Genomic DNA, 22,304 nt, shown 5'->3' on the forward strand with positions numbered 1-22,304 from the left:
GTAAATTTGTTGAAGAAATGAAGAGACACTGATGTTTTCAGTATAAATTCAGATGCACTTAGTCTTTTCTTACACGATCTTAAAGAAGCTCTCAGACAAGAATATAGTTGCAAATAACGTGACAACCACTAAGAAAAGACAAGCTTGTCCAGACTGCTTATCTCTTCTCTCCTGGCTGATGCAATGTGGCCCAGAGTTATTATCCTCAGTAGCTCATCATAAAACAAAATTATGAGCTCCTCCTTGTTACTGCTTTGTTAGATTACACGACAGGGGCCACTGCGAAGATCCAACCACAGGGAAGCTAAGAGCTTGTCGGTTCCTTACTGAACCTCTCGGGCGCCATGGCAGAGAGGGGTCTCCGGGACCCTGGGCACTTTTCCGTGCTGTGCTCTCCGGATGGGCACTGCTGTGGAGCTTCAAGAAGGGCCAAGGCTAGAGTCACGGCTAGGAGAGCGCAGGAGGCCCAGTGCCCAGGATGGAAGCTGTCCTCTTTCTCACCTTCCTACCTTGAGCGTGAGGAGTGCACCCGGGCTCCTTGGGGCCACGCAGACCCACAGAAAGAAATGTGTCCACGTGTGCTGAATGCTGCAAACAGCAGCCCTGGGCGCCCAAACTCACTCAGCTCCCGGACTTGTTGAAACAGGCCAAGATCAGAGTGGTTTCCATGATAAGGAGAACAAAGGAGAAGTCAGCCCACGTGCCCACACCTTTGCAGTGGCTGCTTCCCCAACCTGGGCCACAGAGACGGTCCGCTGCTGCCTTTGAGCCACCCAGCAGTGGGACCTCACTTCTGGCCAATCCTTGGGTGCCGGCTGCGTGAGGGGCAGTGGCCGGGGGCATAGGTTCCTCTCCCCGGCTTCCTCGTTACAGCTTCTTCAGCCCCTCTCAGCTTTACAAATACATTCCACTTACAGCAGTGTTATGTCTGTGTTCAACTTAACTTTAAAATTATACTCTGAACAGACCTGGTGTGATTCCATATGGAATGATTTACATGCTGGGCAAGAAACTTTCTCTGGCCAACTGCTAGTTGAATAGTTATTCCAGAGACGCTATCAGATGATAAGGCTGCCAGGGAAGTTGTTAAAGCTGTCAGTTCCTCGGTTCCTGGAGAGCAGGAAGCCGGGACGTGACCGCTCCTTAGCGCGGCTGCTCCCAAAGGTCCGAGTAGGGATAACGGCTCTGTCTTGCTCTCCACAGCATCCTGAAGTCCATGGAGTTTACACCGGCCGAGGGAGCTGGGACGCAGGTACATGGTCTCCCTTTGCTTTCCGTGTGTGTGGGCATCCGTGTTGCTGCTTCACCATCGCGGTGTTTCTCCTCGAGAGTATTTCACCAAGTGAAAGCAAATTATCTTTAACTTAAAAGAGTTAAGAAAAGTTAGTGTTTTTCAAGCTGGTAACTGAGTTCACATGAAATTGCAATTTAACCTGGGCAGGTAGTAAGAACGTGGGTACAAACAATTTCAGGTTGTGTTAAAGATCGGCCCCAAATAGGCCGACTGGCTTAGGGAATTTTATTACCTACTGCCTCACGTGGACGAGAAACGGGCAAGAGGACAATGGCACACGGTAACCCAGTGGCCAATTAAAATTTTGTCATCATGTGGAATCCCACTCCTGATGCCCAGAAGGCAGCCGACTCTTGGTGGCTGGCACCCAAAAGAGGTCACCTCTGCGGGGCTTTCTGACAGGTTTGTGGCTCCCACTGCCAAACAAAGCGTAGGTCTAGGTGCTCGGATCTGGGGACAGGAGAGGGAATAATTAGCTATCTGGACGCTGTGTGAGCCTAGAAAGAGGAAAATTACAGCAGCCGAAATGAGTTATTTCAGAAGGGAACTCGCGTGTTCTCCACGTGCTGTGGCGCCTCCTCAGCGGGAGGGCGGAGGAGGGCGGTCAGGCCAGAGCAGGGGTTGTGGGGTCTGGCGGCCCAGGGGGCAGGGCGGCGGCCGGCCCCGCAGTGAGCCCCGCTCTGCCCCGTCCAGGACGCTTCCAGGCCCCTGGAGGTGCTGCTGCTGGAGAAGAACCGCTCGCTGCAGTCCGAGAACGCCGCGCTGCGCATCTCCAACAGCGACCTGAGCGGTAGGTTGACAGGGTCTTGCGTGCGCTCGGCCTCTCCTGGGGCCGAGGAAGAAGAAGGCAAACCGTGAGTCTGGGCCAGCGCACGGCGGGCGTCACCGGGCAGTGAGCGCCTTGACTAACGCGTGTCCGTCTCCTCCTCGTCCTCCTCACCCCCACCCCCACCTGCTCTGAGCCGCTCCAGGCGAGGCGCGTGGCCGCAGGGCGCCTGCGGCAGGCAGGCAGGGCCGTGCTGCGGGCGAGCCCCCGAGGGCGCTTGCGGACGGTGGCTTTTCCGGTCTCTCCCTAGTCGTGCGGCCTCTGCTGTGGTGTTTCCGGGGCTGCTCCCAGGGCCAGCCCTGCCCCGCCCGGCTCAGCGGAGCTTTTCTTCCTTTGTCAGGTTTCCTGGGGAGCGCCTCCCCCGTCCCTAGCCTTTCCTTGCTCGTCCCAGGTGGTGGCGCCACTGACTGCTTCGGGTTTTGGCAGCTGGTAAAGCGTTTAAGAGTGTCGCGGGCTCCGATGATATTTCGTTCTTAAAATGTGCGTGCCTTCGATCGAGCGGACTCGGTGCGGTGCATTCGCCTCAGAGCAAGTGGTGTGCGAATCCGTTGGTCCCAAAGTGTCCGTGTTTGCTGCTCCTCAGGCGGGGCCCTTCTGGTTATAGCTCGAATGCTAGAGGCCCGATGAGAGGCCCACGACCTGCCGACTCTTTACTGTGTGTGGTACCGGCTCCTTGTCACGTTAGGAGTTTGAATCTATGTCAAGGGGAACTCTCCAGGCTGCAACGTACAAGAAAGGTGCAAACATGAAATGCATGTTGCTTGTTTCGGGGGCCTCGTTTGGCTAATTTAAAAATTCAATCGAAAAACAAACCAACACACCTCATTGGCCCTTGTGAAAAACAATCCGCACTTTTTTTTTTCCCTTTTGCGGGGCAAACTTTGCATCTTGGTCTTGGTTTTTTTTCCCTTTTGAATCCCCCATAATGCATTATGTTTGCCCTTCCTTGTAGGGTCAGCCAGGAGAAAAGGGAAAGACCAGCCTGAGAGTCGGCGTCCTGGACCTTTGCCGGCCTCCCCTCCTTCTCAGTTGCCCCGCAACACGGGGGAGCAGGCTTCCAATACTAACGGTACACACCAGTTCTCACCAGCGGGGTTAACGCAAGACTTTTTCAGCTCATCCCTGGCGAGCCCCAGCCTGCCCCTGGCTTCTACGGGAAAATTTGCACTAAACTCTCTCCTCCAACGACAGCTAATGCAGTCCTTCTACTCCAAGGCCATGCAGGAAGCAGGAAGCACAAGCATGATTTTTTCAACAGGTCCATACAGCACAAACTCCATATCTTCCCAAAGTCCATTACAACAAAGCCCAGATGTAAATGGCATGGCCCCGTCTCCCAGCCAGTCAGAAAGTGCTGGGAGCGTCTCCGAGGGCGAGGAGATAGACACTGCAGAAATTGCCCGGCAGGTGAAAGAGCAGCTGATCAAGCACAATATCGGACAGCGCATTTTCGGACATTATGTCTTGGGACTGTCTCAAGGGTCTGTGAGTGAGATTCTGGCCCGGCCCAAGCCATGGAATAAACTGACGGTTCGCGGCAAGGAGCCGTTCCACAAGATGAAGCAGTTCCTCTCGGACGAGCAGAACATCCTGGCTCTTCGCAGCATCCAAGGCAGACAAAGAGGTGAGAGACTCGTGGGTTGGCGCCCACGTGTGAGCCCGTCTTGGAGTTGTGTGTGCGTGCGTGTGTGCGATGAGACATTTGTGCATCATATCAGGTACAGCTCTCAGTCCTGCCATTTCCAGAGCTCAGGACCGAAGGGCATGAGCTAAGGCTGCTAGACTCGAGGGGTCTGGCCTCTGACACTCGCTCAGCACCTCACGCGTAGCAGACTCGCCAGTTCAATACCACCTACTGAGTCGGAGGGAATTATTTCACACGCGACGTTCTGACACGATTTGTGTCCAGCGGTCCTTCTGACCTTGGGTGCTGGCCTCACATGGCTGGTGGCCCGTGGAGACCACCCAGCCCTAGAACAGCAGCATCGGCTGGGGGTGGTCCTCACGCAGCGCTGGGTCCACGCAGAGGGCGAGCCGACCACGTACACCCCTGCTCCTTCCGCACAGGAGGGAGCGTGGCCCGTGGTCAGCACACTCCCCATGTTTATGTCCCGTCAGTGATTCGTTTAAGATTATGAGCAAAACACCCCTGCCTTGAGTAAAATACGTGAAAGTTATATCAAAACACCCTTCCTACTTCCCCTCCATAAAAAGATAAAAAATCCATCCCATCCCTAACTGCGAGAACTCCTTCCCTCTTTAACGATAGGGGATCCTTCTGCCAAGTCAGCAGTGATAGAGAAAGGGAATCTCATCAGACACGTTTGAAATTTAGACTCAAACAGAGAAGGGAGACGCTTCGAACAGCGTCCAGTTTGCACAGAGGACAGCAAGCCTTTCACGGCGATGTTAACTGAAATCGACTGTCTTTGGATGATTAATGCGAGCTTTGTTCCGGGGCTGGTGGGCGATTCGCTTGGCGGCCCTGCTCCCTCCGTTTGACCCCCGTGGCTCCGGCGCCGCAGGCCGCCACCTAGGTCTGTCTGATCCCTGCGAGCCAGTCAGCCAGGGACGGGCTCTCCAAAGTTTCTAGTGACTCCCGAGTGGCACAGGAAGCCCTGAGCCCTCTCCGTAGTGACAGGCGGCTCAGATTTCATGTCACGCAGCCCATATCGTCAACACCACCATCCCCCTGATTGTTTTGTTCTTACCACACTTGTTTTTCAACAGAGAATCCAGGCCAGAGCCTGAACAGACTATTTCAGGAAGTACCGAAACGAAGAAATGGGTCTGAAGGTATGTTGCAGGCAGGTGTTTTTCTTTGCAGTTAGTAACCTAGGAAGCAGCATGTCCTTAGCTGTGTATTTGGGTTAAAACTGTATAGTGTGATTCTGGCCTGGAACCTGATGGAAAAACAGAGCTAGTAAGTATAAAACAAAGCACGGGTTCAATACGCACGGCCCCCTCCTCCTGAGCTGCCCGCGCTCTACCGAGTGCAGGAGGGGGCGGCACCACTAAGATTAGCCCCAAAATGCGAATCCCACCCCCCACCCCCTTGCAGATTCAAATTGCGCCCTTCCCCGTTTTCTCAGAAGCAGGTGCAAGAATAACATTTGTTGCTCTGAGAAAAATCAGGTGACTGAGTCAGATGAGATACTGCTGCTTCCTTGTACCTTCCCTGAACTCTGAAACATGTCAAGGGTGCGACAGAGTGGATAGATTCCAAGTGGAACCGGCTCGCCAGCCCCCACTGCACTCCTCGGAGTCGCAGATTCAGTGGGGTTTTGTCCCGGTGGTTTGCTTGTTTTTAAATGGTTTAACGTGGCGGTTCATACTTAGTAAGGTAGTGACCAATTAAAACACGTGGTCGGCTTCCGGGAAGAACTGGGGCCAGGCCCCGGGCTGCAGTCGCTTCAGTGCATCCTTGCACGGGGCTGCTCGGCAGAGCATCACCATGTGACCAAAAGATGGAATTCTTGTCCTTTAGGAATGCCCGCAGGCTTCTCTCCTTGTTCATAAATTTTAAAAAGACAGTATGTGATAAGAGACCCGAAAGTTTTAACTTAAGCCTTCAGCCTCTCCACCTTGTACGTCCAAATGACGGCAAGAAAATCAGCCTCAGCCCCTTGCCCTTCCTGCCCGTTTTTCCTCTCCGGGAGACCCGCCTCAAGGACATGTACAGAGCCTTGAACGTAGTCCCAAGCCAGAGCAGCTGTTGGAGTTGCTTTTAAATGACTCACAGAAAAGCGTTGTCTTTTAATCCTTCATCTTTTTTTATACTGGATTAAATGATTTGCTCTCCCTGGTCCCAACCCACGGGTGACGTCCAGCTTGGGTAATGTGAGAGCTTGTCCCACTGGCCTAATACCGTTTGACGCCAGGTGGGGTCAGCAGGAAACCCTTCCTGCCCGGGGCCACGGTACCTGCTGTGAAGTTGCACGCACAGCAGGTACAGGTAAACGGAAGGCCACTTCTGCCTCCTTGTCATCACCGGCCTCAACTCAGCAGCTATTTGTCAGAATGACATCATTGTACAGCGCTAAATTTTGTTCCAGGTGTGGGTTTGATGTCATTGGTGTGGCTTCTCCCTGCAGGTAACATCACCACGCGGATCCGAGCCTCAGAGACTGGGTCCGATGAAGCAATCAAGTCCATCCTGGAACAAGCCAAAAGGGAGCTGCAAGTACAGAAAACCGGTACGGAGTCCAAGCCTTTGACCACTCTCTTCCACACTTAATTAAAAAAAAAAAAAAACCAACAACAGAATGTATGTTTTCAAACATTTAGGCAAGTGCAGAGGGGAGCAGGTCTGTGTGACGTACATTTTGCTAATAATTACCATTCTAGGTCATTCCCTAGCATTGACTCAGGAATGTACCCCTGGCCTAGAATTTCCATGACTTAAACTAGCAAGTAGGTTGTATCAGGTTCCCTTTTTAAAATGCTACACAGGCTTTTGTTATTTGGATATATACTTGACCACACACTGGTGAAAAATAAATTCTTAACAGCTGCTTTACAGAACACATGTTGCCAGGGAGGAGCAGGAAGTGTTAAAGGATGGATGTCCCCACCTCTGCAGTCAGTCTGCCTCAGGAATTGGCCCTCAGAGTTCCCTGAGAGCTGCCTTGTCTAAGAGGAGAGAACGCCCACATTTCAGCTTTTCTCCGGCTGAGCTTTGATTGAGAGGCGCACCAGGCTGTAGACTCAGCTCAGACCTTCTGCTAGAGAGGAACCCGGGTGCCTGGGTACTGTTCCTGGGGTTCAGCACAGACATACGCCGGCCCTGTGCCCATGAAGCCCCTGCTTTGCAGAGTCCTTCCGCCACAGACCTGTCACAAGGCCCCGCCAGGCCTGGCTGCAGGCAGCCGTGACAGCCGCCGCCACCTGGTCACTCCCCTGGGCTCCTGAGCTAGGGCCTGCCCACTGGCCCTCCCTTTCCCCTTCGCCTTGTTGGCCACACCATAGTCACCCACCCAGAAAGGAATCTGAGCGAACAAAACCACTGGAGTTTTGGAACATAGCACATGAGGATGTTAAGTTTAAAGTCATCCGGGAAAGGGAATCACTGAGTGTTTGCACGGGTACCTCCACCCGCCAATCACACTCGTAATCATAACTCCTTTCAGTTGGCATGTCATGGAGGCCGTGGGGTCATAGAGCAGTAGCGTTAGCCCTTTATCACTGCTTGGACAGGGTGCATGAACGTTTCATGATGGGGGAACTGGTGGAATAATAGAGCCATTCGGTGGCAGGTCAAGTCAGAATGAAGTGGAGTGAAAAAGCATGTTCCCGACTGAAGGGCACGGTGCCGCCACCGTCTCACCTCTGTGTTTGCTCCGCAGCAGAGCCGGCCCAGCCTTCCTCGGCATCCAGCAGCGGAAACTCTGATGACGCCATCCGCTCCATCCTGCAGCAGGCCCGCCGAGAGATGGAGGCCCAGCAGGCCGCCCTCGACCCTGCCTTAAAGCCAGCGCCGCTGTCCCAGACAGACATCGCCATCCTGACCCCCAAGTTGATCGCCCCCTCGCCCATGTCGTCGGTGTCCAGTTACTCTCCGCTAGCCGTCTCCCTGAAGAAGCCCCCCTCAGCTCCCGATTCCAGCGCCCCCGCTCTGCCCAACCCCCCGGCCTTGAAGAAGGAGTCCCAGGATGTGCCTGGGCCAGACCTCCTGGGGGCTGCCGATCCCACACAGGGGGTTCTAAGACACGTAAAGAGCGAGCTGGGCCGCAGCGGTGTGTGGAAGGACCACTGGTGGAGCGCTGTCCAGCCCGAGAGGAAGAGCAGCGCTCCCCTCGAAGATCCCAAGGCCGAAGAAGCTAGCAGCGGGAAAGAAAAAGGCGGTGGTGGCGGTGGTGGCGGGCAGGCACGGGCCGAGCGCAGCCAACTCCAGGGCCCCTCCTCATCAGAGTACTGGAAGGACTGGCCCAGCGCTGAGTCGCCGTACTCCCAGAGCTCGGAGCTGAGCCTGACCGGAGCCAGCCGCAGCGAGACGCCCCAGAACAGCCCTCTGCCCTCCTCCCCCATTGTGCCCCTGTCGAAGCCCACCAAGCCCTCAGTCCCTCCGCTGACCCCCGAGCAGTACGAGATCTACATGTACCAGGAGGTGGACACCATCGAGCTCACCCGGCAGGTGAAGGAGAAGCTGGCCAAGAATGGCATCTGTCAGAGGATCTTCGGGGAGAAGGTAAGGAATTTGATTTGGGGGCCTGGGTCTTCCCATCTCCTTTCACTGCTTAGGACAGCATATCTGTCTGGAGGATGTGGCCATCACTCACTTAATTAACCAAAGAGCATCATGGCTCGTCCACTCCCAAACTTCCAGGGAGGCTAGCCAGTGAACACTCCATTTGCTGCATCCCATTGGGGGCCAGGTTCGGCTCAAGGCCCTCTCACCCTCTTCCGCCCTTTAAACCTGTCGTCATACTGTGAGGGGTGGCAGAGTCGCCATTTGACAGATGAGGAAAGCGAGGCTCAGGAAAGTTAACTGCGTGCCCCAAGCTGGCAGGTGACTGAATCAAGTCCTGTCCCGCAGCCTAGGGGAGCCCAGAGGCACCTCTGCAGGCTGTTTCAGCCAAAAAGGATCTGATCTGATCAGAGAAAGGTGACCAGCCTGCAGAGAACCAGAAGGCACTGGATAGGAACAGCAACGTAAAGCACACTCGTTCCTCTCCCGTAACTCAGGAGGTGCTTGGGTATCGTCCAGCCAGAGGGGTGAAGCAACTTGCCCGGGGATGCACAGCTAGAGGTGGCACAGGCAGAGCCGCGCAGGGCCCGGGCTGTGCCCAGGACTGGCCCTGAAGACCCATGTTTCCCCATCGTCCTTCGCTGGCTCATGAAGGGCCATGGTTTGTGGACAAGCTCCCAGACACTTTCTGTTCTTGACACTTCCTGGTCACTGAGATTCTGGATAATGGGGATTTACCAGGCCTGCAAAACATAAGATAAACAGAATACCCCAGGATAGTCTTAGATTAAATAATGAATTGCTGAGCATAATGAGAAGTGCTCCAGTCCCCTAAAAGACAGCCTCCCTGAGGGGCACGTGGCTGGGTCAGCAGTGGCCTCTGAGAGGCCCACGTGGGCCTCCCCCGCAACTTCCTACACCCCTTACCAGGTCCAGCCTTGAGTTCAGTGTTTGCGATAGACCGTGCTATGAATCCTTGCAATACGGTTGTGAACTCTTTGTCCTGATTTTGCAAAAGGTGATGGGGTGAATAGAATGAGGATGAGAATTTAAAGTCCCTTGAAATTTCTAGTTCAGTGCTGTAAAAATATCATTTGAGAACATTTAAATAGACATTTGTGCTCATGCCTTAAATTTAGCAGAGACTTAATAGCATTGAACTTGTTTGGCCCATGAGTGCAGTTTATTCTGGAACTTGAGAACTGCACAGAGTGATCGGATGCGGCCCCTAAATATCTCTGGGCTGCATCTGTGTCCTGTGGGGGGTGTCTGTGCCCATACATATGTATGGCCATATGTGAGCGTAAGAAAAGTCGGGTATGTACGTGTAACTTGTCGATCGTCTGCAGTGAGCTCACTCCCAGGCTGGCTCCTCCGTCGCCACCAGCTCACCTCTGGGCCCCTACCGTCGAGCAGGATGTGATCAGAGAGAGCAGACCTTTCTAAATGCCAGGCTGGCCCAGCGCCAGCAAAGGAGCCGGGCATCTGCGTCCCGTCCCACCGGCGTCCGTTGCTCCTGCTCTGCAGGGGTCCTTGGCCCACAGCACCTCGGCCTTTCCTGGCGCCACCAGGCAAAAAGCAACACAGTTTCAGTGCTTCCTCCTCAGGCTGTCAGGACAACAATCCTGCAGGCTTGGCAGGATCAAGACCCTGGGGGCAGCCCCTCCCCTCTGTCTGCCCTCCTCTTCCTGGGAGCTGAAAACTGGGACTGTGACTGTGGCTCTCTGTGCCAGGGTGTCAGCCTACTGGTGACCTTGAAAAGCTTATCCCCCACCCCAGGCTGTCACCGCCCACCCCCAGGGGTTTGTTCTGTGCTTGGCCCCAGGAGTGCTCCCTGTGTGCCGTCCATCCCTGCCACGCTGCCACACGGCTGTGCAGGTATCACTGAAACATTACGCAGCCTCTTGCCAAATCCGGGGCACTGATGCCGTGCGTCTTTGGTTGCCATTCCAGGTGCTGGGCCTGTCCCAGGGCAGTGTCAGCGACATGCTGTCCCGGCCAAAGCCGTGGAGCAAGCTAACCCAGAAAGGCCGTGAACCCTTCATCCGGATGCAGCTCTGGCTGAGCGGCGAGCTGGGCCAGGGCGTCCTGCCCGTCCAAGGACAGCAGCAAGGGCCAGGTAAGGGCAACCCCGCCCCGGACTGCTGCAGGGAGGGGCAGGGAGACCACCAGCCACGCTGTCAGCTGCTGGCTGCCCACTGCCCCCCTTTCTCCACAACCTGTTGCCATGGGACTGACTCCGTTTTTAGGAGAGAGAAGATTGTGCCTAGCTAATTTTATAAGCAGCAGAAAATGAGTTACCAATTAAGAAAATGCTGTTTATACATAAATATAAGTAAAAGTCAAGTAGCTAAATCAGGGAATCAGGAAAGGAAATCAGCCAAAGGCACAGAATGAAAGATCTCATGGGCGATGGCTTCTGCCTGCTGCCCAGCCAGGGGCCCAGCTTTCTACCAGCAGCGCTTTGTCTGCCCGTGTGGACACCCCCCCACCACCATTCTGGCGCTCCCCATAAGGAGTGGGCACCCTCCCTTGGGCCTTTGGCACCCTTATGCTGTCTCCCCTCTGCTGTGCTCCAGGTATTAGGAAGCTTTAACCCCCCAAGTTTGTTTCCTTGTGTAACTGTACCCCTTTCTCTCGTTTAGTCCTGCACTCTGTGACGTCACTACAGGACCCCCTACAGCAGGGCTGCGTGAGCTCAGGTAACTAGCCATGTCTGGTGTTTTGAATGAAATATTTCTCTGCCTTTTGTGTCTTCCTCTGGTCTGTACTGGGGACACTTGAAGGCTCCATCGTTCTGGATCCGGTGAAAACACGGTATCCTCTGGGCAAACTGCATTCGCCGAGGTTGTAGTTTCTAATGGAGAAGGAGAGAGTCAGCGGAGTGCAGGTTCCTCCAGCGTTTTCTTGCTCCTCACCGTGTTCTTCCATCGGTCTGGCGGCTTCTAGATGTGAAGCCCTGTGTTCAGGGCTGGAGTCAGAGACAGATTCTGTGTTCAGGAGGCTTCCAGTCTCATAGCAGGGGATGGGGGACAAGGAACGGGCATTACAGTTCAGGGCGTGACACTCAGGAGAGTAGGACTGAGGTTGGGGGTCCAGCCTAGGAGCAGGTGGCGGGCGGGCCTGGAGTGCAAGCCGAGGTGCTGGGGCTGCTTCCGGGCGGCCTCTGAGAGCCCCAAGGTCTGGTCTTTGAGGTCCCATCTTTGCCACTCGGATTCCTGGACACGGCAGCCCAGGCTGGCCCACGTCCCCGACGCCTGGACCCCTTCCTCGTCCTTCCTGTGCGCCTGCTTATGCCGGGCTGTTGCCACTCAGCCATCAGGAGCAGCCAGCATCGTGTGCTGTTCCTCTTTTTTCCTTTCTTTATTTTTCTAAACATGTTGATTAGTCTCCATATCCCATTGATTCATTGAAAACACAAACAAAGCTAAGTGAGGAGCGTGGAGCCCGCCTGCCTGCTGGAAGTTTTACGAGGGAAAACACGTGTCGTGGGGGGAACAGCTGGGCGGCAGCGGCCGCCGCCGCCGCACAGATGCAGCTCCAGCGTGCTGCGTGCAGCTCAGCCCCCGGCTGACATTTTCTTGGGCTCTGGCTGGCTGTCGGTGGGTGGAGGGCTGTGTCTCACCTGAGCTCTTGGTTTTCTTGGCTGGACCTCTGCATGGAGTGGTTGGCCCTCTCGGAAGCATCAGGTGTACTTCCTTCTCCCTGCCTTTCTGGGTTGGCCAATCTAACGCGCGAGTACTGGAGAACTCACGCAGCCCTGGCTCCCGTTCAAAATAAATGAGGGGAAATAATGGATGTAGTTGTTTGTGCTGGAGGTTTGCAGACGTTTGCATGGAACATTCACCTTGCCTCTTGCCCTGACGGAAAGCTGGCCTCGCCTAAACTCTGAGTACCTGCTGCCCCGTCAGTCAGGACCCAACTTGGCAGAATATGGCTTGACGGTGTTTAGATCAAAACCCCTTGTTCCTAAATAAAACAAGAAACTGCCTGCAGTTCCAGGTCAGTTATGATCGATGCCCAAACCTTCTCCATGTCGGAAAAAATCGTAAAGCGTGGCTTTTTACTTCTTACTGTATAGCGCGTGCTCGCTACCATGCTAGGACATTCGTATGACAGTCACATTTGCAACCTGGGAAAAGCTCACAGGGCTCCTCAGAGGAATGTAAACGATATTTGTAAGATATCAAATTACTTTATGAAATAAAGTGACAAACTCTTGGGGAGCCTGCAGATCGAAGGAGGGAGGGAGGAGGAGGCAGTGAGCCCCTGGGTACAAGTGAGCGCTGTAGAACTCTCCCCTGGTTTCCGTGCAGAGGCGGCTGGCAGGCCTCTCTCTGTGCCATCTCCCCAAGATGGGAGGTGGGTTGCCAGTCTCCCACTCGACGCGCCTGTTGTGAGTCAGCAGTAGGGAAGCCATAGGTAGAAATGATAATTATGGTGATTGTGGAGAAGAGTGGAAAAATATTTCTTATATTCTAGGAAAATATAAATTTTTTTAATATTGTGATGGTAGCTAAGTAAAAATGTTTCTCTGGATCAGGAAAGACTAGGAAGTGGTTGTCAAAATGAAAGATGATTGTATAGCGGCGAGATTGTGGGTGGTAGTTTTCCTTGTTTGAAATTTCTTTACTATCGATGTTATCCTTTCAGGAGTGTTTCTAAAAATTAAAGTAGCTGTGCCTTTCAGTATGTGGAATTTAGATTCGAAAAATAGAATTCTCTTAGAATAATGAGTGTTGGTAAATCATTAGGGTGAATGACTATTGGAGACTCCAGGATCTTTGACAGCTTGAAAAATCAGTGTCTGGACCTCCCTGGCGGTCCAGTGGTTAAGACTGCACGCTTCCAATGTAGGGGGCGCGAGTTCGTTCCCTGGTTGGGAAACTAGGATCCTGCATGCCACGCAGTGCAGCCAAAAAAAAAAAATCAGTGTCTCAGAGGAAGCATTCAGCATTGCTCCCCCAAAGGCAGGGTAGTAACACCTCTGGCTTAGGATTTCTCCAGGATTCTGATTCCCTGCTCTCACCGTGCCTACCACGGAATCCTTCCAAGAGGCCTCCAGACCCAGAAAGATGTTTTGTCCTTGGTGGTAGCTCCATGAGGCCTCTGCCCGTGGCAGCTCAGCGTGGTAGCAGTGGATGGCCGCAGGAAGATAATTCTAACCCTGGGTTGGTCTGCTCCTGAGTATCGGTGAGAAACATTCAGTGTCCGAGAATCCAGGCTGCCGAACTGGCCTAGCCATCGGTTTAGCCTCCCAGGTGTGGAGGGACTTTGGGAGACCCGCCTTCTGTCCACAGCTTCAGTCTAAGCAGAGATCGTGTGGGTCTAATGCAAGGCTCTGTGCTTAGTTACCATGGCAATGAGGTGCCCCGGGGGTGGAGGGCCTCACTCAACTAAACAGCAAACTGCTGACACGGGAATCTGTTTTCCTCGCTAAGAATTCCGATCTGCCTCTTTCTGCCCAGCCCTGTTGCCCTCAGCATCTCCTTTTTCCTTAATGATTTGTATGTCAAATTTGCCAATCAGTTTTATGATAAAGGAGAGAGAAACTGCAGTTTCTAGTGCATCATCACTTTTTCCTCCTGGTGGTTGTAACCATTTCTGAATGTTCCTTTGATGATTCAATCCTTGGGGTGATGGCCTTGGGACACAGAGGAAAGTTGATGCCACTTTCAGCGAGTGACCTGTGCTGATTTTTTATTTTGGAAGTTGCTGAGGCCTTGACAAAGAGTAAGGAGAACAGAGGATTCCATGCCAATCACATGAGTAACTTTAAAAAACTAAAACAGTTTTTAAAGGACACAACTTCAGATCAGTTACCTGTTCCTCCACTTCCTGGTGGTCTAGTTTTCTACACATATTTTTGTGTTGGCTTCTTTCAAAGTCCCCGGTGTCTTGGGTTGTCTTTGATTTAATACGGCAGACCTGTTGAAGGCAGAGGTGCAGGTCATCCTTTGGGATTGGTTCTCCGCGTCTCCCTTTTGTTTGTCTCCCATCCCAGCTGTCTTCCGTCAGCTGCCCTCCCCCTGCGGAGCAATAGCAGTGCTCAGGGGAAGCAAAGGAAGCGCTCAGGGAAGGAGAAGGGAGGGGCCCAGTAAGACTGGTTTTCTCTGAGTGTAGCCTGCAGTCATTGCTTATCAGTTAGCAGGGTTGTTTTTTTTTTTTTTTTTAAGAAAAAACCTTGAGATGTAATGAAGGTGTATGTGTGTGCATATGTGTAGGTAGGTACATAGTTAGATATGATTCTACAATTGGATTTTTTTTTCCTTTTCATTCCTTAAAGCTCATTTCATATTCATAGTTTCTTGGTGTGATTAATCTTTTTGCCCCAAGGGAAAGAAGGAGACAGGAGACAACTCTCAAGGAGGGAGAAAGAAAGGGGAAGGAACAGATTTCTCTGGACGCAACTCAGTCAGTCACCACCTTACAGAGAATGACAGAGTGTGCTCAGCTCTGTAACTTTTTACTCTGAGAGCACTTAGTGACTGTAACTCACAAGCTCCCACTTCAGATGGTTGATTGCAAGCTGTACAAATGAAAGGATGGCCCAGTCTCCCCGGATTAATTATAAAATACGCAGCTTCTTCCCAGCGCTTCAGGCAGGAACTGCGGATTCCAAATCTTCTCTGCCCGTGGAGAATCGCATGGCTCCTCGTCACTGTTCTCACTCAGCAAAGATAGCAGCTGCGTCCCTCTCTAACGTGGGTGGTCCCGTGCGTGCCCCCTCCCTGACATGAGGACCATGGGGCTGTATGCTGCACATGGCCTTACGCAGCCAGGAGAGTCCCAGGCCCACAGCCCCCCAGGTAGGAACAGGCCAGCCTTCCTTTTTAATATGCATAATGGCTCTTGCTGGTACCCATGAAATGACCAGGAGAACACGTCCACAGTTTTAGTGCTTTGAACTCAGCAAGAGGATCCTGTTGCAGCCTCCCCGAATAAGCAATCAGTTCCTCAGTTTTAATGGCTTACGTCAGGGTGCGGCATTTGGATGGCACGTTAATAAGAGAAGGAGGGGCTAGTTGTACCCCCAGAAAATCCCATGGCACCGTCTAGAGCAGGCAGAGCTCTTCACTCAGTGCCCTAGACTAGCTCTGATTTGATTTTTTTTTTTTTTCTCCTCTTTCATGGAAGTAAATCAGTGAAAGTAACTATTGGTGCTCTCTAAAAAGAACTAGTCTAACTCATTAATTTTGAACAGCTGAAAAGATTTGTATATACATAACTGATTTATACATGGCCATAGACAACAGATCGAAAACAAAAGAATTGGAAAGCCACGTGTGAGCTGGGACGTGCCCCTCCCTAAGCAGGTGGTCACTGCTCATCATGTGTCCTGGGGCTCCTCCTCCGCCCCCGCTCCCCGGCTGTGAACATGGCGTCCAGAACTAAGTGCCCGTTCATTTCTCTCTTTCTTGGATGTGCCCTGCATGAGGGCATTTTAATGTTTTCAAGACTTGCCATGATAAAGGAATTCTCTATCCTAAGATCAGAAAAGTCAGGTTTCTGGAACCAGACACAACCTACCTTAGCATTGTCTGTCATCTGGTACACGTGGGCCTGCTGGAAAGCCTGTGGTGCTGAGGGAGCCCTGAGGAGGGGGCTGGGCTGTGAAGGGAGAAGGGGTCAGGGAGGAGAACATTCCAGGTGGAGAGCTCTGTGGATACAAAGGTTCATTGATGGGTGAGGACAGGGCATGTGTGGAACTTTTGAAAAAAAAGTGAAAATATTGGAAGCCCCTACTTTAGAGGCCTTTTCTTTTTCTTTTAAAAAAACAGAAGGAACGTGGATTATGGAAGAATTTTGTCTTTTCTTTATGTAGAATACTGTTGCTGTTGCCGCCTTACGGCTTGTATAATAAGGAAAAAAGTGTGGACAGCAGGACAGAAGGGGGGCTCCTTTGGGGCGACCTCGGCCACCTGCCCCCATGGCAGCACTGGGCCCTGGCTTGCGCAGCCTGCTTCTCCTGCCCCCGCGAGCAGCGCTTCCTCGAGAGGAGGTGGGCTCCAGGGCTTGGAGGGGCAGGCTGGGGCTCAGCACACCCAAGAGTGGCCTCAGAGGCGGGCGAGGCAGTAGCTAGGCGGCCCTCACCCGTCTTGCAGGCTGCAGGGAGGCGGGGCGTGCTTCTCACAAGCTCCCCGGAAGCTTCGCCTCCCTGTGTTACTTGTGTGCTGTGCTGCTTTCTCAGCTCTCCTGGCCATTCCGAGCATTCATGGGATTCCTGGTGGCGCCTGGCCACAGGGCCCTGAAACAGCCTCCCCTGCAGCATTAATCTGGAAGACAGAGGGAGCACGGAGGCCCTTTTGCTCCTGTGACGTGGGGGTGGGACAAGCCGAGCCCGGCCCGGCCTGCCCTCCCCTAGAGCACACTACACCTGCAGGCCTCGTACAGCCATCCCTGGGGCGGCAGCCACGGCGCGAGCCAGCCCACTCACTGTTTCATCTCAAAGCGGCACATGTTATCACCACGATGCCTGGGAAAGGCTGCTCCAGCACAAGTCAGCCCCGAAGGTCTCTGTTCCTTGAGTGGGATTTGTCCCTGTGTCTCCCCCAAAAAAGAGGAGAGAGAATCAGAGTAACCAAGAGTAAGAGGTTTATTTGACTTTTATTTTTAATTATGGTTTGTGGGATTATTTTTGAATAAGTAAAATGTATCATGGCTACAAAATGCAGGATTTAAAAGAGCTTACTTATACCCTTTTTCAAAAATAAGTCACCTCCCTGCCTCATCCGCAAGCCCCCAGGCACTCCTGTCCATTTCCTTCAAAGTCTGCGCGCCTGGATGTTTGCTGCACACAGAAGGGAGCACACAGAGCTCAAGGTGCGCCTTGCTTTTCTCACTCGGCAGTAGACTGTAGACTCCCCTAGTCTGGAACATAAAGAATTTCCTCCTCTTTTCACTGCTGTAGGCAATTCCTGTATCTGGACATACCATATTTTATTTAACCAATCACTAGTGAGAGATATTTAGATTGATTTTTAGCAGCAGAACCTAAGAAATGATCCTGCAGTGAGCAGCCTTGAGCACCTACGAGCAGCAGCAGGACGGATGGCCTCAGAGCCAGCTGCAGAGGGCTCATCTCATCTCGGCCACTGAGCAGCTGTGTGGCCTTGGGCAAGTGACTCAGCCTCTCTGTGCTCCGTTTCTTCTTTAAAATAGGAAAAATAGGTACCTCCCTCGTGGTCCAGTGGTTAAGAATCCACCTTCCAGCGTAGGGGACAGGGGTTTGATCCCTGGTCGGGGAACTAAGATCCCACATACCTACCATGGGGCAACTAAGCCCATGTGCTCTAGAGCCCAAGCGCCACAACTAGAGAGCCCATGTGCCACAACTACAAGGCCCACGTGCTCTGGAGCCCACACGCCACAACTAGGGAGAAGCCCACGTGCCACAACTAAGACCCAACACAGCCAAAAATAAATAAATAATTTTTTTTAAAAGTATAAAATAGGAAAAATAAAGTACCTATCTCCTAGACCGTAGGGAGTTTTAAGTGAGTTCGTGTGTAAAAGCCTCCAGAATAGCGGCTGGTGCAGAGAAAGTGCTCGTCAAGTGTGTGTTTTCCTACTGCTGCCCTTGAAACCTCTGCCATTATGTCGTGTCGTGTGCTCCTGGATAGCTATAGAATAATGTATGTGCACACACGAAATGTCAGGCTCCTGGCTTCAAACAGAAAACGGGTCCAGCACTCACTCCTTGGGTAGAGACTGTCAAGTGAGAGCATGGCTGAGTGGCGGCCGGCACAAAGGGTCAGCAGCAGGACGACCTGCACACAGCTCTCCAGATTCCTGGCCTCGCCGAAATGCCATCCGTCTTTGAAAGTCGTCCATCCATCTGCCATTCCGTGATGTTGACCCCAGATCTTGAGCTTCAAGAGTAAGACTGCTCAGGCAGTCGTCACTCAGGCCGTTTGGCGCAAACTAGTGCGGAACCGGGCCGTCTCGTCTGGATACAGGGGTGACTGTGGACGCAGGTGAGCGGCAGCCCCATCTCGCTCAGCTTCTCTTGGTTGCTCGGCCTGGACCCTCGGTCCTGGCACACCCTAACTGCCCTTTAGGAGAAGGCCCCGGGAGGCCCTCGTCACGGGACTCTGGAAAACGTCTCCTTTCTCTTCCCCTTAGACTTTCTTTGGAGAACGGGATTTACAGTACATTGGGCATTCAGTACAAGAGGCAAAAGTAGGTCATAGGAGCAAATGAGGACTTCAGTTTTCAATGGTTTGCTTCCAAGGAAGGATGAAGACGCTTAAGTGATTAAAAATCCTCAGGTAATTCTTAAAAGATGGTAAGAATAAAATGAAGAAACTCATATATTTCCATCTTTTATGTGCCAAGCGCAGCACTAATACCTTTGATCAGTAAGCAGAAATGATTAATCAGTAAGCAGTGAGCAGAAATGATTTCCCCCATTTTTCGGGTGCTCAGAAATGAGAGGCAGTTTTGCCCTCAGTCAAGGAGGAGGTAGAAGAAGCACACACGGTCCTCAGGCCAGAGACCTTGTTGCCATGGAGTTGCCCTGAGCCCTTGGTCCCGCATGATGGGTGAAGGGTTGGTCCCTAGAACTACACTCAGAGCAGTCAAGGCCATGTTTCAAAACAAGGAACAAAACTGGGCTCAAATTATAAATGAACGGATATTTTAAAATCAGATCCAAGATGAACAATTAACAGAAAATCAGATGCCTCAGTTACCCTAGGAGGCATCCCCTTCTGTTTCAGGCTGGGAGCTGGGCAGAAGGGAAGGGAACCCAGCAACAAATCAGTGGCACAGTCAGAGCCAGGTTGATGAAGATTTGCAACAGAAAGTGTATAACCCATCCGGCCATTGATGCAAAGCCAAAGCATCCCATGCTGCTTTGAAACCCCTTCCAGGCTAGATCAGAAGAAGATACGCACGGTGGCCCAGGGTTCTTTCCTGTGCAAGGACCGCCCCACCCTTCAGCTTCGTGCCCTCTCCCTGCTGGTGGCACTCAGCCAGCGCAGGACCCCAGGCCCAGCTCCCTGCAGACTGGCCCCTGGGCCACAGTCATGCTCAGGAGTGACAGGGGGTCCCAGAGAGAAGGAAGCGAGCCAGGCAGCTTCCATCACCAGCTTCATCTTGATTTTGTGTTTTGTTCTTCCCTTTGGAACCAGATTCCTAAATATAGCCCGAGTCTGAATTGGCAGATGTTGGGTTTGTCCTTTACAAGAGGGCCAAAATTAGTCTGTCATTTGGCACCTAAATAAAGCAGCCAAACTGCCTTTGTACCAGCTTTGCAATGAGGAGGGACTGAAGCTGCCGCATTTCACTTGATAAGGAAACTTTCTCAGAAGCTGCAGCAGCGCCTCTGAGGCCGAGAGGCTGAGTCCAGAGGGAGGTGCCTTCCTCCCAGCTAGACCCTCATCCCTGAGCTATGGGCAGTTTGTTCCACGTAGTTTAGATACCTCGTGAGATTGGAAGAGGAGGATCAATACTCCACAGAAATAGCACTTGGAAAGAATAGCAGTGGTGACTCTGATTTGGGGAGGAAAAGAGCAATCTGTCCAGAGTGCCTGGAGCTGGGTGAGCAGAGGGGCTCCCCAGGGGCAGCGGAAAGATGTTATAATCAATTACCACATCATAACACTGATGTATGATAATTACTGAGTGTTTCTCCTGAGATAGTGCAGCATTTGGCTGGGATGCAGTTCTTTCATGGTCCACTGCCTGATTAATATGCAAATAATAGGCTGATTGCATGATGAATGCAGAAAATGAGTTCGCTGATAACGTGAGCACTGAAGCGGGAAGATGATAAATTACTTTTACTGACTGTCGTACATTAAGTACCCTTTCTCAACAATTTCATCACAAATTAAGTAAAGCAGTATGGAGAGATTAGGAGGATGTGTAAAATAATGTACCTTAATAGCTTTTCTAATACCATCGCATACAACGAAAATGTCACTTGCTTCTGCTCAGCATGGCCCAGGGCCCGTGTAGGGCCAGATCAGTGTACTCACCTGCATATTGTTGGGAAGCCAGGAAGCAGCCACCACACCAGCTATTCCATCAGCCAAGGATTCTCTAAGGAACATTCCATCACAGGCCAGACATCACCTGCACACCAGGCTGCCTGGCAGCGTTATTGAGAGGGGACAGGCTGCTCTGGGGGCAAATGCTGGCGCCTCTGCACAGATGGGCACTTGAAAGCCTGCTGTCCACCAAGTGCCTGGGGGAAGGAAAGTTTCTGAGCTGCAGGCCTAAAAAGCTAAGAAAGAAAACACTATTCAAGACCACCTCTTAGTTCCTCCAGCTCTTAGAAATCTGGGGAAGTTAATCCCACTGTCAGAATGGTGGTATGAGCTGCCTGCAGAGAGAATCACTACCAGCGAAGGATGGGCAGGTCTGCCCACAGCCAGAAAGGAACCCTGAAGAGAGAGAGGAAACACATGCACACGGGCGTGCGCCCGTGCACACGCACACACAGTGATTAATCTTTGATTACAGCAGAGCAATTTAACTAGAGGGTTTGTTTTTTCCCATCACAGTAATATATATTTAGACTGTTTGTATGACATACATTTTCTCTTAATGCACAGGGACGCATTGATAAGTGTTCATACACACAGCTGGTTCGGTAATAAGGTTATTGAAGGTAATTTGAAAGCATTATTTCTAAATCAGTGCGGATCTGTAGAAAAGATAGGAACAGGGCGAGCACTGTGCTCCTGAGGCCGGGCCAACCGTGTCACCAGGGTGGCTCCCGCAGCTCCGCCAGGCTGGGAGTTCACTACCAAAGGTTTTTAGTTTTTAATATTCTCAAACTCTGCTTTTGACATGCGTGTTTCCTTGAGAGCTTGTAAAAGATACGCAAGAAAAATCATGGAAACCCGAGGTGGAGCAAATTCACACCCCGAATGCCCTGCAGTGCCCACCCCTCGGGTGAGCGCTCCTGGGCTCAGGCCCACGTCACCTGGGCAGCTTCCCCAGGTGCGCCCCCAGTCAGCTGGGAATTGCTAAGATCCCCATCACCACCTCTTGTGCTTTCCCAGTTGGCTGGTGGGGGGTGAGAAACCATCCCAAGAGTGAGGGAAACACCGGTGGCACAAGGCAGTGCCTGATGGGAGGAGCCCTGTAGACACGCGAGTCACAGCCTCACCCCCTGTACCCCGTGCTGTGCCAGGAGGAGGTGACCCACCAAGGGCGGCCCTCCCTCTTCCTCCCTTGTGCACCAACCTCCATCGCCAACCTCCCTCCACTTATGAGTTCAGCCTTTTCTTCCCAGATCTGTTCTCCCTCTGGAGTTCCTTGTGAAAGCACCACCACCCCCATGGTCACCTGAGCAGGGGGCAGCCCACCTCGATCCCTCTCTCCCTCTTAAACCTGCCTGTCAGACACATACACACACACACACACACACACACACGAGTTTCTGCTTCCTAAACATCCAGAACCATCTCTCCAGATTGTATATCGGGCTGGGGGCCTCCCCTCCTTCAGCTGCTTCCCTGGGGTTAAAGTCCCACCTTCTCTCCCCCCCCCCACCCCGCCCCCACCCACCTGTCTTTTTCTTGTTCCCTCCTCCCCAGCTTCCGCTTCAGTGTCACAGTGCTGTGAGCTGCCACCACCCCGTAGACATCCCCCTCCTCGTCCTCATCACAGAGTGTTTGTGATAGCAACCTGCTTAATGATGTCTGCCTGGGTGACCACTGCACCCCCACCTCCTAGCACCCCACCTGGCCCTTAGAAGGTTCCCTTAGTGAATGAAAGGCACGGGCCCTCTCTTCAGGTGGCTTGGAAGTCAAGCTAGGGGAGGTAAACTGGCATAAGTTAAACAGAAACCTTGCTCTTATTAACCAAGTTTTCTTTGTCAGTAAGTGAGCAGTTCTGGCTTTTGAGTCACTGTAAGAGTTCCTTAGGCAGACTTTTTAAAATATTCACACACATACGCCAGCACCTACCATCTCATTTTTACTATTAAAACGAAGAGTGACTTGGTAGGTTTGCTGAGCTTTTCAGTAACTTAAGGCAAT

General features: G+C 52.4%; 1 protein-coding gene across 8 annotated transcripts in view; it reads left to right on the top strand.

Moving 5' to 3' along the window:
- CUX1 (cut like homeobox 1) overlaps nucleotides 1–22,304 on the top strand; it is a 354,634-nt gene that overhangs the window by 286,205 nt on the left and 46,125 nt on the right. For 3 of the 8 annotated variants that reach the window (XM_057748078.1, XM_057748081.1, XM_057748082.1), the window contains 8 exons: nucleotides 1,204–1,252; nucleotides 1,988–2,084; nucleotides 3,073–3,744; nucleotides 4,851–4,916; nucleotides 6,215–6,316; nucleotides 7,466–8,307; nucleotides 10,261–10,426; nucleotides 10,953–11,009. In XM_057748078.1, coding sequence (XP_057604061.1) covers nucleotides 1,204–1,252; nucleotides 1,988–2,084; nucleotides 3,073–3,744; nucleotides 4,851–4,916; nucleotides 6,215–6,316; nucleotides 7,466–8,307; nucleotides 10,261–10,426; nucleotides 10,953–11,009 — 2,051 coding nt within the window. The remainder of the gene's footprint in view (nucleotides 1–1,203; nucleotides 1,253–1,987; nucleotides 2,085–3,072; nucleotides 3,745–4,850; nucleotides 4,917–6,214; nucleotides 6,317–7,465; nucleotides 8,308–10,260; nucleotides 10,427–10,952; nucleotides 11,010–22,304) is intronic. The other 5 variants (XM_057748084.1, XM_057748086.1, XM_057748085.1 and 2 more) reach the window with 3 other exon arrangements.

This window comes from Hippopotamus amphibius, chromosome 9 (assembly GCF_030028045.1).
Source record: "Hippopotamus amphibius kiboko isolate mHipAmp2 chromosome 9, mHipAmp2.hap2, whole genome shotgun sequence".
Taxonomy (NCBI): Eukaryota; Metazoa; Chordata; class Mammalia; order Artiodactyla; family Hippopotamidae; genus Hippopotamus; species Hippopotamus amphibius.